Source organism: Balaenoptera musculus, chromosome 15 (assembly GCF_009873245.2).
Source record: "Balaenoptera musculus isolate JJ_BM4_2016_0621 chromosome 15, mBalMus1.pri.v3, whole genome shotgun sequence".
NCBI lineage: Eukaryota > Metazoa > Chordata > Mammalia > Artiodactyla > Balaenopteridae > Balaenoptera > Balaenoptera musculus.
In genome coordinates, this window is record NC_045799.1 from 26,585,055 (window position 1) to 26,600,682 (window position 15,628).

At 38.3% G+C, this 15,628-nt stretch overlaps 1 protein-coding gene across 5 annotated transcripts in view; it reads right to left on the reverse strand.

The window, feature by feature from the left end:
* The window catches only part of ASXL1 (ASXL transcriptional regulator 1), a 68,726-nt gene that overhangs the window by 40,715 nt on the left and 12,383 nt on the right, over positions 1-15,628 (reverse strand). Inside the window, exon 5 of one of the 5 annotated variants that reach the window (XM_036824631.1) lies at positions 8,022-8,451. The exons of the other annotated variants lie outside the window; for them this stretch is intronic. Within the exon in view, the coding sequence (XP_036680526.1) occupies positions 8,443-8,451 (9 nt within the window). The 3' untranslated portion in view covers positions 8,022-8,442. Of the gene's footprint in view, positions 1-8,021; positions 8,452-15,628 lie in introns of those variants that run through there. 5 annotated transcript variants of the gene reach the window in all.

A 15,628-nucleotide genomic window follows, 5' to 3' on the forward strand; every position in this document is an offset into this window, starting at 1 on the left:
TCTTCCCAGACCAGGAATTGAACCTGTGTCCCCTGCCATTGGCAGGCGGGTTCTTAACCACTGTGCCACCAGGGAAGTTCCCAACCCTCATATTATAGACGATGAAACTGAGGCTCAAAGAATATAAGTAATTTATCCAAAGTCATCCTATTAGTTAATGACTAAAAGTCCAGTCTCTAGGATCAGCCTTTCCCCTACTCCCTGACCACCACAGACACAATTTCCTAATGACTCACTAACTTGTTTAAAACAGAACAAAAACGGGAAATACATTTCTGGTTCTTTTCCTAGTTATGTCCTAATATGCCTAAAGGAAAAATATCCCCACCACACACAAACAGCCACAAACAGGACATTTTGTGGAACTTCACCAGAAGTTTAAGATGAGAAAGGAGGATAAGAACGTGAGATCTTGGTCTGAGCTAAAGATAAGATAAACAGACTGATCAGAGAGGAATATTAGGAGAGATAATGAGAGACTGTCATCTAGAATATATACCTTGATTCTGTCATGGTAAGAGAAAAGACAGGATTACTATGAGAAAGTGGTAACGTGATCTAGCAGCTGACTGCATGTAGAAGAAGAAAAAGAAGTCAGGAGTAACTCAGGTTTTGAGTCTGGGTTACTGAGAAGACAGTGAGGGTGTAGACAGAAACAGGAAACATAACAGGAAGGATGACTTGGGATGTCAGTAAGAGGACACGAGATGAAGAGAAAGGTGAATCTGTGATACCGGTGGAATCTTTGCATGGAAATGTCCTTTTGGGTGTGCGGATCTGGAGTTCTTGAATTACAGACAGAAACCTGGGCATCTGCCCATTCAGCTGTGATAGCTGGAGATTAGATCACTAGGGACTTCCCTTGCAGACCAGTGTTAAGACTCCGTGCTTCTATTGCAGGGAGCGTGGGTTCGATCCCTGGTCGGGGAACTAAGATCCCACATGCCGCGTGGTATGGAGTAGATCACTAAAAGAAAAGTTGAGGTCTATCCCAAGATATACCTAAATTCAGAAAACAACACTGGGCCACTGCAGCAATTCTTTCCCATAAGAACAGCTGATGAGAAAGAACTGTGCTACAACACAAGGCAATCAAAAGCACTCTGATCAAACTATAAAGAGCCCATTAATGATGTCAACTGATATATCCTTGCAGTCTGACACAGTGCTTTCTGTGAGCGAGGTGAAACAATCTCAGTGACACCACAGCTGCATCACTAGTAGCACCATTCTGACAGAACCCAGAAACTTCTATGTTTTATTGAGTTACACCTGTTTTACAGGATGTAACTGCAAGTGAGCAAATGTGTCACAGATCTTCCAGTGAATATGGCAGACAGGCCTGACACAGCAACACTCGTTTCCCAATCCAAATACACAGAAAAACTGTGCAAAATATAACACATACACAAAGGCAAGCCCAAAAGCAAGAAAGGGAAATTCCCTGATGCTAGAAACAAGCTACAAGGCCAAATAACTCATAGGGCTACTAAAACCAGACACAGGGCTTAGGGCTTGGGACAGGTGTTTTAATGCCTGAAAGAAACTAAGAGACAAGAAATCGAAAATGAGTCAAATGCATAAAATACCAAAAGCCGCGAAAGAACTACACAGGAATAATATGAACTCCCATTTCCAGTCCATGAAAAAGAAGTATGCCATGTGCCAGAAGTCAAGAGGTGAAAAAGTCACCTCTGAGAAAATGAAACCCCATTATCACAAGTATGAGTTCCAAAAATCACTGTACCCAAGCAGTCCAGGAACGCCAAGCCAAGAAATTACCCTAACCACAGGAATCACACTACAGACACCTGCCAGGTTCAGCAGAAGCTCCAAACTCTTACAGGGACACCTCCACAACTTGACTCACATAAAAAAACAAATCCCACAGATGATAAACCTATAAGTCAAAATTAAAAACTATATAAAGAAATGAGCCCTCAAAGACAGGAAGGATTTTCAGCAGACACAACAAACAGACAAACTCAGGCCTCCAGATCTAAGTAAAGTAGAATAAAGAGGCTTTTAAATAATTATTTTAAAAATGTACAGAAAGAAAATTAGAAAGAAAAACCACAAGACAAGAACAGGATAGAGGGCTTCCCTGGTGGCGCAGTGGTTGAGAATCTGCCTGCTAATGCAGGGCACACGGGTTCGAGCCCTGGTCTGGGAAGATCCCACATGCCGCGGAGCAACTGGGCCCATTAGCCACAATTACTGAGCCTGCGCGTCTGGAGCCTGTGCTCCGCAACAGGAGAGGCCACGATAGTGAGAGGCCCGCGCACCGCAATGAAGAGTGGCCCCCATTTGCCGCAGCTGGAGGAAGCCCTCGCACAGAGACGAAGACCCAACACAAACAAAAAATAAATAAATAAATAAATAATAATTAAAGGTGCTAATAATTTAAAAAAAAAAAAAAAAAAAAGAACAGGATAGAATGAGAATACACAAATTTCAAAAAGAATCAGGTAAAAAATCTAGAAATAAAAATGTGACTATAAAGCTGAATGCTCAGTCAAAACTAAAGAATTAGTAAACTGTATTCTTGATCTGAAATAATCTCAGAATGTAGCACAAAAAGATAGCGATGGAAAGTATGGAAGACAGAATGAGAAGTTTTAACATGGTGAAATACCAATAAATATCAACAACGGAAGAGGAAGCAAGAAAGATTATATTCAAAGACATACTGACCAAAATTGAACACATGAGTTTTCAGATTGCCAGGGTAATTTACTCAAATATACACTATAGCAAAACTGCAGTACAATAAAGACAAGCAAAAGGTAGTAAAAGCAACCAAAAGAAAAGAATGATTATAAACTAGCAACGGACACCAGGCTTCTCAAATGCAACAATGGATGCCAGAAAACAAGGGAATGACATCTTCCTATGAGGGAAAATAACAGTTAACTACAAATCATTACACAAGTAAAACGCCATGTAAGAGTAAAAACAAAGAGGCCTTAAGATACAGAAAGGTAGTTTATTACTTACAGATCCAAACTGGAAGTGCTAGATAAATGATGTACATTAATACAAAAGAAAGGAAACAGAGAATGAAGGAATGGGATGCAAGAAGCAATGGTAAACCAATAAATTTGGAATATCTCAACATAAATACTAACTTTTAAACATTTTTTAATGCCTGTCTTTGAGAGAGCTAAAAGTAAGGTGGAACTAGAGAAGAGCATGGGAGAGATGAAACACTGAGAATTAAAACACTTGAAAATGCAATTATCGTTCATGAGGAAAGACAGATATTCAGTTTAGGCTGTAAGTACTCATGGTGAAAAACGTAAAGGTACCCTATATGATGGAAAGAGAATAAATAACTTCCAAGCCAGCAGAGGGTAAAAAAGAGGAATTTTAAAAGCGAGTCACGCTACAACATGGATGAACCCTGAAGACATTATGCTAAGTGAAATAAGCCAGTCACAAAAGGATAAATACTGTATGATTCCACTTATATGAGGTGCTAGAGTAGTCAAAGTCATAGAGACAGAAAGTAGATAGAATACTAATACAGAACATAGACAAGTAAAAAAATATATACTGTTAAAGCACAGCTTAAACACTTAAAAAACTGATCATAATATTAAGCCAGAAGTCTCAACAGAATCCAAAACACACATACCACTTCTTTGACACTGATTTAATAAAATGGAATGGGAGGTGGGAAACACAATAAATATATTTGGAAACGTATAAAAAACCACTTTAATTCATGAATTAAATAAGATTTCATAATAGAAATCTCAAAATATTTAGAACTGAAGAAATATTTTAAAAGTACACATGTTGAAACCTGTGGCGCCAGGTACACCAAAAGGGTACACAGAGTAGATACACTCCTTCTCAATCTATCTGGGTTAAAGGACCAGTTTTGGTTTTTTCCCCCAACCCATCGAAGACCAGTATGTGGTCCCACTGCACAGGACTAGTCCACGTGACTCACTGTGCAAGCCTGAAAACACCCAAGCTGATCTATACACTGTTCTAGAGTAGGGATGAGTCCACCAATCACACTCAGGTGTTGTGGCAATGTCAAATTGCAATAAAAGTTTCTAAACATTCCAAATTTCTGTACTTAGCTCATCACAGATCGGAACAATAGTTCACAAACTGAGAGCAGTCTGTGGATCACACTTTGATTATTACTGGCAATGGTAAATCCACAAAATACAGTGCTAAACATCTGTCAAGAGGAACAATGAATAGCTCTATAATATGGCCATGTGATCTCCTGGACATACTGTTAAGTAAAAAAATAAAGTGGGGAAAAGTGTGTAACGATGCCATTCTAAAAAAGGAGGATACAAATACAAATACGTTATTTGTTTATATTTCTGAAAAGGAAGGAAAATAACAAAAAATAAATTAAATAAAATGCTTACCCACAGGGAAAAGAAGCAGGTAAAGGAGATTGGAAAGGAGACAGAATTCATTAAATGAACACTGTGCTGTGTATTTAACCATAAATATTTTACATCATTATATAGCAAAATTAAAATTTATAAATGCAATCTCTAAAAGTAGGTAAAACGAATAAACCAAACTGTGTATCAAGCTGATGGCATAACCACACACAAATGAATTATTTCAAGTGATTTTTAAATTGCAGTGATGTGTTAAATCCCTAGTAAGATATACCTAAGGCCAACAACAACAACAAAAACCCTTTAGAGTATTCATATTGGTGGTGGTAGTGCTGGTATTGTTATTCTGAGATTATTGGAAAAAGCAAATGAGTAATTATGTGGTTTCACGAGGAACCAGAATTTCCACGTAAGAAAGGAGGTATACATGTAAAACTGAAAAAGGTCAAGCAAAAAACCTATAGTCTTGAATTGGAATTATCAACAAGAACTCATGAAACAGTTTATCTTCAAAAAAAAAAAAAATACACACACACACACATATATATGGGGCATCTCAAGCAGAGCACAGCAGTTTCCTGAGCTGAGACACGAATCAAAGTTCTGGTTGGCTAAAATGGCTTGAGGTTGCACAACAGAATTCCAGAGAGAAGGAAGCTTTGCAGAAAAATCTGCATAGGGTCTCTGCATATGTATACCGTGAAATTCCATTAGGCTGGGCAATGAATGGCTGAGTAATTCCCAGAGGTAATTCCGCCAAACAGAAGGCCTAGAGACTTAGGAGTTAACAACTAGTCAGAGTGGAGGGACATTGTTAACCATGGGAGGCATTTGGTAGAGACCCCAGAAGGGAAGTATCTTAGTAGGAGAGTTAAATCATCCTTAGAGAAAAGGCTACTCTGACCTGCCCTAACAAAGCTTAAAAACAAGCCTCAAAGGGAGTAAACTAATCCAAAGGGAGTAACCTAATGACTTGCCAAAATAAAGCCCAACACTCTTGAAAGGAAGACAGACTGTAGCACTGAACATTGTAAAATTCACATTGTCAGTATCCAAACAAAAACTATTAGATACGCCAAGAAGCAGGAGAATATGACTCACAAGCAGAAGAGTCAACAGCAAAAGACCCAGAAATGACAGAGATGGAATTAGTAGACAAAGACTTAAAACAGCTACTATAAATGCATGCACTATGATCAAGGATTAAAAGAATGAACACAATGAGAAAAAAGGAAGATATAAAATAAGAAAAAAATGGAATTTCTAATGATGTAAAATACATTTTCTGTAATGAAAAATTCACTGGATCAGATTAAAAGCAAATTACATACTGCAGGAGAAAAGATCAGTAGCAACAGAAAGTATTCAAAATGAAGCACAGAGACAAAAGATTGGAAAAAATTAACAGAGCATCAGTGACCTGTGGTATATTATAAAGTGGTCAAAAATACACGTCATCCCAGAAGAAACAGGACAGGAAAAAAAAAAATTAAAGAAAAAATGGCTGAAAATATTTCAAATTTGACCCACAGATCTGAGTTCTCCATGGTACCTCATAACCAAATTGTCAAAACCTATAATACAGAGAAAAATCTTCAAACCTGCAACAGAAAAAAGAGGGACACATGTAAGAATTACCACAAACTTTTCATCAGAAACTACGCAAACCAGAAAACAAAGAATTGGCATCTTTAAAATTCTGGGGGGGTGGGGGGGAACCTTTCAATGTATCTAGATAAAATAGCCTTCAAGGCAAAATAAAGACGTTGTCACACAAGGAAAAGCTGAGAGAATCTGTCACAGCATATCTGCACCACAGTACTGTTAAAGAGAGTTCTTCAGAAGGAAGGAAAACAGTAACAAATGGAAACCTTGACCTCCACAAAGAAATGAAGAATACTAGAAATGGTAAATATGTGGGTAAAATAAGACGTTTCCCCCCATTTTTAAATTTCTTTACAAGAATTGTTTAAAGCAAAAGTAGTAATGCTTTGTGAAGTGTATAACCTATATAGAAGTAGAATGTATGAAAAGAATAGCACAAAGGCTAGGAGGGGGTAAATGGAAGAACAGCATCACAAGGATGCTGCATTTTATGTGAAATGTATAATACTATTTAAAGGTAGTCTGTGAGAAGTTAAAGATGCATTTTGTAAATAATAAAGCAACCTCTGGGGAAAAAACAGATACAGTTAATAAGCTAACAGTGATGATAAAAGGGAATATTAAAAATACTCAAGGGCTTCCCTGGTGGCACAGTGGTTCAGAGTCTGCCTGCCAATGCGGGGGACACGGGTTCGAGCCCTGGTCTGGGAAGATCCCACATGCTGCGGAGCAGCTGGGCCCGTGAGCCACAATTACTGAGCCTGCGCGTCTGGAGCCTGTGCTCCACAACAAGAGAGGCCACGATGGTGAGAGGCCCGCGCACCGCGATGAAGAGTGGCCCCCACTTGCCACAACAAGAGATAGCCCTCGCACAGAAACGAAGACCCAATGCAGCCATAAATAAATAAATAAATAAATAATTAAAAATACTCAATCCAGGGGTAAGGTGGGGGGGGATAAATTAGGAATTTGGGATTAACAGATACACACTACTATATATAAAACAGATAAACAAGGGCCTACTGCATAGCACAGGGAACTATATTCAATATCTTGTAATAACCTATAATGGAAAAGAATCTGAAAAAGAATAGATATATATGTGTATATATAGCTGAATCACTTTGCTGTACACCTGAAACATTGTAAATCAACTATACTTCAATAAAAAAATTTAATAAATGTCTCAAAGAAATATGAATGAAAAATAAAAATACTCAATCCAAAAGAAGGCAGGAAAAGAAAAAAAGGAAAATAGGACAAAGAGAAAACAAAGAGCTAGATGGAAGACTTAATCCAACCTTATCACAGTAATTACACTAAATGTACATGGTCCAAGCATCCTAATTAAAAGGTAGAAATTATTAGACTGGATAAAAATAAGTAAGATCCAACTAAAACTATAAAGAAACCTAAAATATGAAAGACATAGACAGGTTAACAGCAAAAGGATGGAAAAAATATACCATGCAAAAACTAATTATAAGACAGTTGGATGGGCTATGTCAATAACAAAACAGACTTCAGGGAAAAAATAATATTGCCGGGGGAAAAAAGAAAAAATTTTACTAAAGAACAAAAAACTTGAATGTAAGATTATACAGCCACTTTGGAAAACAGGTTGGCTGTTTCTTAGAAAAGTAAACAGTAATTACAACACAACTCAGCAATTCCACTCCTAGGCATCTACCCAAGAGGAATTAAAACGTTTATCACAAGACTTGTCTACAAATATTCATAGCACTACTCTTAGTAGTCCAAAGAAGAAAACAACCCAAATGTCCATCAGCTGAGGAATGAATAAGCAAAACATGGTAGATCCATACAATGGGATATTATTCAGCACTGAAAAGGAACAAATTATTGATATACAGTAGTCCCCCCTTATCCACGGGGAATATGTTCCAAGACCCCCAGCGGAAGCCTGAAACCGAGACAGTACCGAACTCTATATATATATATACTCTGTTTTTTTCCTATACATACACACCAATGATAAAGTTTAATTTATAAGTTAGGCACAGTAAGAGATTAACAACAACAGTAATAAAACAGAACTATAGTAAGAGTTATGTAGATGTGGTCTCTGTCTCAAAATTATCTTATTGTACTGTACTCACCCTTCTTCCTGTGATGATATGAGATGATAAAAAGTCTACATGATGAGATGAAGTGAGGTGAATGATGTAGGCATTGTGACGTAGTGTTAGGCTACTACTGACCTTCTTCAAGAGGAAGATCATCTGCTTCAGGTAATCCTAGATCACTAAGCCATGACAACATCAGTGGTTGGATGCCAGGAGGAGATGAGGTCGACGGCTGGTGATCACGGGCCGGATAGCACAGGATGGCTCAAGATTTCATCACGCTACTCAGTACAGTGTGTAATTTAATACTTATGAATTGTTGACTTCTGGAATTTTCCATTTAATATTTTCAGACTGCAGTTGACCACCAGTTACTGAAACTGCAGGAAGTGAAACCTCGGGTAAGGGGGAACTATACTGTACATTACAAGATAGCTAAATCTCAGATACCTCACACTAAGCGAAGGAAGCCAGACTCAAAAGGCTACATAATGTATAAATCCATTTATATGACATCCTGGAAAAGGCATAACTGCAAGGATAGAAAACAAATCAATGGCTGGCCAGGAGCTGGGGTCGGGAGAGGAACTGACTACAAACAAGCAAGGGGGTAGTTTCTGGGGTGATGGAACTGTTCTATATCTTAATTATGGTGGCAGTTACACATCTGTATGTGTCTGTCGAAACTCAAAGGACTATAACCGGAAAAGGGTGAATTTTACGGTACATAAATGTAAAACGGAATTTTTAGGGGAGGGAGAAGCATGTTTTAGCAAAAGCCTTTACTGGAGCAACTGCATTCAAGACACGTATGGCATACCTTTAAATAGCACTGTTAAAATGCCAAATAAAATGTCCAAACAAATGTGAACTAAAAAAAAAAAAAAATGAATTTTTAAAAAAAACTCATAGAACCGTACACTAGTACACTGTACACTAGTACATCAAAATGGGTGAATTTTACTGTAGGTAAATGATACCGTAATTTAAAAACAGAACAAAAATACTTATTTACACCCACAATACTCAGGCTGTGGAACAACAGGAATTCTCATGTACTATGAAAGCAATGTAAATTCATATGATTACTTTACAAATTCATACGATTACATACGAAAAACAGCTGTACTACCTAGTCATGATGATTAGGTGCAAAACCTCCTGGTTAGTCCCATTCCTAGCAATGTATACACCCTAGAGAAGTTACCGCACACACGCGCCAAGAGACGTACAAGAGTATTCAATGCAGCAGTGTTTGTTACAGCGAGAACTAGAAACAACCCAAATGCACACCAAGAGCAGAATGGACAAAGAAATCGTGAAATATTCAAACCATAAGACAGCATATAGCAGAAAATATGATGTATTTCAATTAAATGCACCAACACACATCAAGCTCAGAAATGATAAGCACAAAAGCAGCAAGTGAGAGAAAAATACATACAATGTGATTCCATTCACATAAAGATATTTTTAAAGCATGTTCAGCAATACATACACATGTGGGTAAACCTGGAAATAAAAGCAAGGTAATGATTAATATGAAAATTAGAATAGTGGTTATCTTCCACAGCGAGAGAAAGGGATGTGCACAGAGGTTGAGGTTTCAAAGAGTGTAGAGGATGTTCTGCTCTTGAGCTGGCTGGTGGATACAGGAGTGTGCAGTTTATTTCTTAGTTATTATTATCTAAAATAACAAAATTTGCATATATTCTCTTTTGTATAATTTATATATTTCACAATTTTAAAAAGTTAAAAACAACATATTCTCAAAGTAAGACACATCACACCCAGTAGGTTTCATAGGCATGTTCTACCAAAAAAACCAAATAATCTCTGTCTTAAAGAGACTACTGCAAAGAATCAACGGAGGGAAAACAGCGCAGCTTGTTTTAATACCAAAACACGGCAAGGTTTGAAATCAAAATATCAGATCGGTCACTTACGAATACAGATGTAAAAATCCTAAATAAATTATTCATACTCTAAATCCAACGATGTGTTATTTAAAAGAAAACCATGTCAAAGTGACATTTACCCTAGGAATACAAGGATGCTTGAGCACTGGAAAAAATTCTACTGAACTAATTCACTATATTACCAAATTAAAAGAAATAAACTATGATTCATTTACTCACACAAATACTTACTGAGTACCTACTTTTTTCCTAGGGGCTGAAGAGATGGCATTAACTAAAATTAAAAACTCCTCCCCTAGAGGACTAGTTCTAGTCAAAGGAGACATACAATAACAATAAACAAAACATATATAATATGGTGTATCACACAGTGATAAATACCAAGAAAAAAAATGTAAGGCAGGGAACAGGGGGACTGGGAGAGCTATGCGGTGTGGAGGCATCAGGGTGCAATTCCAGCACAGACTTGAAGGAGGTGGGGGAGCGAGGCATGAAGGTGTTTGGGGGAAAGCACTGCAGACAGCTGAAGCAGCATGGGCAAAATCCCGGAGACGAATAGCGACAGCATGTTAAAGGATCACCAAAGAAGCCACTGTGTTTGTCAAGCAGAGTGAACAAGGGGAGAGAGTAAGAGGAAGAGAGATGGGAGTGAGGGTGGGAGGAAGATGGCGAAAGGGCACTGCAAGCAACTCCAAGGATTTTGGCCTTTACCCTGAGTGAAGCGGGGTGGGAGGAATGACACAGTCTGACTGAACTTTTAAAAAAATTTCCTGGCTCCAGTGTTGAGGAGGGTGGCAAGAGCAACGTAAGGTGACCAGTTAGGAAGCTACTACAGTAATCTAGGAGATACTGAAAAGACCCAAGCAGATTCATCCCCTAAATTCCAGACAGGCTCAGAACTTAAACCAGGTACATGGCAGACAAGGATGAGGTATGGAATTGAGAACGTGGGAATTGCTAAGTCTACATTAGGAGGAGATGGACACCCTTACTCCAGTACCATACATCTAAGTGACAACCACTACCTACTGCTGCAGGAGACAAGTGAAGCCACAAAACCACAATACACTGAATTTCCCGCTAATATTTAAGAGTCAAGAATAGCCCTCAACCAAAAATCATCAGACATTTGAGTAAGACATGCGGAGTGAAAAAGGACCCACGCTAAAGCATATAATCATGGAAATAAGATCCTAAAAGTTTTCAGGGAGAGGCAATAGAAAAAAAGAAGGCGGGCAAACACAGAATATCAGGAATCAATACGGCACTAGATTTCAAAAGCAACACTGGACATTACTTTTTCTTTCTTTTGAGAAAACAAAGCTTACACTTTGGAGGTTTTCAAACACTCCATTCCCTGAAAAAGAGATCCTCATAAACATTCTGTACTACATGTTTCAATTTTAATACTAACAATTACTATTCTGAACCAATTCAACTGTTTGGCATAGAGAACTGCTACCAATCAAGTCATAACAACCTCCTTCTATGCTTTTTCCACTGCATTTATCTAACAAACATTTTTAAGCACCTACTATGATAGATGCTGAGGATATAGACCAGAACAAAATAATACAGATTCTCTGCCCTAAGGCCTGATCAGGAGAGACATCAAACAATCACCCAAATAATTATATAATTATAAAGTTGTAAGTGAAAAGAAGTAAAGTTCAGGGCACAACAGGAAAACCCAATTTAGAGAGAAGGCTCCTCTAAGGGACTGAGATTTAAGTTGTTACCCATTAAGTTGAGCCAGGCAGAAATGGAGAGAAGAGAGTTCCAAATAGGAGACCCTAAAACTGGAAAGAGCTTAAGGAATTCAAAGAACTGAAAGAAGGGCAGTGTGGCTGAGCAAGGTTTGGATTTTTTGGTAAACACCACAGGAAACCACAGACTTGAATCAAACAGAAATGTGTCATGATCAAATTGTTTTTTAAAAAAACCCCTCTGGCTGCTTTGTGGATTACAAAAGAGCAAACTGGATTCTAAGGAGGCAAAAGTGAAAACAAGTAGACTAGGCAGGAGCTCTTTCAGTAGCTAGCATACAAGGATAACTTAGACTAAGGTGGCAGTGGAAATGCAGACCAAAAAAAAAAAAAAAAAAGTAGTTTTAAAAGAATTGTCAGGAGTTAATTTACCAAAGAAAAGCTGGCATAAAGAGCCAAAGAGAAAACTAAAACAAAAGGATTACCTGACTGAAAGGCACACATTTCAAAGCCCATCTAGTACAACTGAATCGAAGAAGACAGCATCTTCCAGAAGAAAATAGACATCTTTTTGGCTCCCTATTCTTCTCCTGCCTCATGATGGACAAAGAATTTGAAGTTATTCTTCCAGAAGAAAATAGACATCTTTTTGGCTCCCTATTCTTCTCCTGCCTCATGATGGACAAAGAATTTGAAGTTATTCCTTCAGAACCTTGAGTATGCATCTCACCTATTTGAGAGCCAACTCATTTGGTAGAAACTTAGAATATCCTGACCTGTCCTCCGGGTGTTAAATACCAACCTCTCAAATAACCAAAACGTGACTTCATACCATTTACTTAAACTCTCTCAGGCTGTTTCCCCCATTAGTACAGGAGTAGGAAACATATTTATGTTTCAAAAGACCAATATGAGCAGTATGATGCCTGTCTGGAATATAGTTAGCACTCAATTAAGCATTAGTTTCCATCTTTTCTACCAGATTATCTAAACTAGAATAAGAAGCAACTTTCTTACACTAAACAAGTTCCTCAAACAACCCTCCCAAAAAGTCTGATATGAAGGATTGAGAAGAGATCAAACGCAGTTTTCATACTGGCTGACCATAGAAAAGTTTAAGCATTTTTCACACACAGTCCCAAGGAAGCCTGAAGCACATACAAGCTCCTCATTTTCCTAGAACCCTGATGCTTTAAAATCACACTTAAAAAATGTTTATAACCTTTTTGTTAAAAATATATATACTGCCTTAGAAACCTTGAAATCATCATCCTGCCACCCCTCTGAGCTACAAAAAATAATTCCAGTGGTAGTGCTTTCCAAACCTCTGTTCCCTGACCTTTATCGTTTACCACTTCATTCTTACAGGGCTTTGAACTTCAGGAGGTAGCAGGACAAAAGGCTGCTCACCTCTTAGGCAAACCAGAGCCTGACCAGGGCTCCATTAACAATCAAGTTCTCTTTTCTCCCTGAGCTTGCTGAATATCCTGTCAGACAACAGAATACCCCATTTTTCAAAGGTGGATCCAGGCGGCCCTTGAGAATTACTCCAATAAGGAAACTTACCAACTGACGGGCCAAAGCCTCCATCAAGACCGAACCACTGCTACCATTAACCAGAGCAAATGGTACTGCTCTACTAAGTAGGCCTTCTATGCAGTACAGAGTGCGAAAGGGTTTGCAATAAAACAGTCAGCCTCCAGTAAATACCGAATGCATCACAAAAGAACAGGAAAGAAAACTATCCAGGGCTGACTTACTTTTCACACAAGAGTCTAGATGCTAAAATGTGAGCACAGGAAGGATCTTCACTGAATTTTCACTCTAGGAGGTTTTCAACAGAGCTCCTGGGTCTGGGAAAGATGCCTTGGGTGCTTGGGGAATGGGATGGGGATGGCAGAATCCATGAGAGATGGAGAAGCGGGGTCTTCATGTTTGTTTCAACCAGAGGAGTTTCACAGTCATCTACATCACGCAGCTCCATTTCATGATATAAAAGGTTTTACACCTGAAGTATTTAAACGGCCAATCTATTTCAACTTCTCAGTGTTAGAGACAAAGAAGTATAAATGGAGATATTCCACAGGACCTGAGGCACTATGCTGGACCCCAGACCTCAAGCTGACTCCAGTGCTCTTACTACCACCGTATACCACTCACTCTGGTACAGAAAAGAACAACCACGATCAGAAATGCCAATATGATTAATGCAGAGGGCAGAAATTCAAACCAACCGCCCATAACTGAAGAGTACACATCTAAGGATATGAAAAGCTACTTTTGCTTAACAATTATAAAAATTTTCATTACAAGAATAAAACTAACATTCTGAGAAATATCAAGGAACTCATAAGACGCTTCAAAAAGATGAAGTAACCAAAGATCCTAAAACCTGAAGAAAAACTCTTTATTCTGAATTGGCATAATGAAAATAAATCAAACTCAAAAGGTAGGGCCGTGGGTTCTAGTCCCAACTCGGCCAAATGCATTTGTTGCAAGGACACATGGTCATGGATAAATCTAATCTGTTAGAAGTTCAGTTTTCTACCTGCAAAATGCAAATGAACCGGATGATTTGAGAGCCCCTTCCACAGTAAAATTCTAGGATTCTACGCACTAAAAAGATCATATATTTGATAAAGCTAACACGGACTATAAGAGACATCATCTAAAACGTCACTACCATTATATATGAAAGAAGAAATTCTTTTTTCTAACAAAGATGATGACCAAAGTTCAAAACTAAAAAGCATAACATGATATCTAAAAGATACCTAAAACATTCAAACTGTTTCGAATGGCTCAGTTTCTGCCTTCAGCAATTAGAAGAACCACATTATGGCCACAGCCTGAGAAAGATTTATTTCTTTTTTTCTTTTTTTGCCACACCACGCATGGCATGTGGGATCTTACTTCCCCAACTAGGGATCAAACCCACGCCCCCTGCACTGGAAGCGTGGAGTTTCAACCACTGGACCACTGGGGAAGTCCCAAGATTTATTTCTAGTGTCAGCAGATTCTTTCACAGATTAACGTAGAATTGCTCTAAAGACAGCAAGAAAAAAAAAGGGTTCTTAGAAGTTGCCTTGCTGAGAAGAAAAAATAACCCAGAATATGCATATTCTATAATAAAACATATAAAAGAAAGGTAGACTACAAGGAGAACTAGTTGGCTTAAGATCTTGATGATGCTATCTTCTACCTTCCATTCAGCCAATATTTATTACATTATGTACTATTTGCCAGACACAGGAGATACAGTGAAAACCAAGTCCCTGCACTGACATTCAAGTGGAGGGAGGCTAATGATAACCAAGTAACCAAACAAACAAGGTAGGACTGTGAAACAACCAAAACCCTCATAGTGTTGTGGAACTGGAACTACCGTTAGAGAAAGCCTCACTGAGAAGATACTTTTGGACTAACAACCAAATGACAAGAAGTTACCCCAGAGCTTTCCAGACAGAGGGGCTAGCAAGTGCAAGGGCTCTGAGGTGGACACAAGTTTGGGGCCTTTGAGAAACAGAGTGAATGAAGGCCAGGGTGGCTGAAGTATAATGACCAAGGAGAAGGTGCCAGGAGAGATCAGAGAGGTAGGCAAGGGCCAAGCAGGATAGTGGTATGATATGACTTGTATTTTTAGAAGCCCACTTTGCTTGATGTGCACCTATCAAAAATCAAAATGGATTCTGGTACTGCCTTGCAAATGACAGACTCTATGATTTGACTGTATGGAAGTCTCCTCAGTATTTAATGGTAATATAAATAGTTCTGGAATCACTGCAAGTGTGGAGTTGTATGTGAAAAATTTAATTGTAGATCTATAAATAACATTGTGAAACTGCAAAAATTACCTCCCTCTCTTCCTCCATTTGCTTTTCTTTTATTTGCAAACAGTGAATTTTAATGGATGGATACTTTAAGTGTAGTCA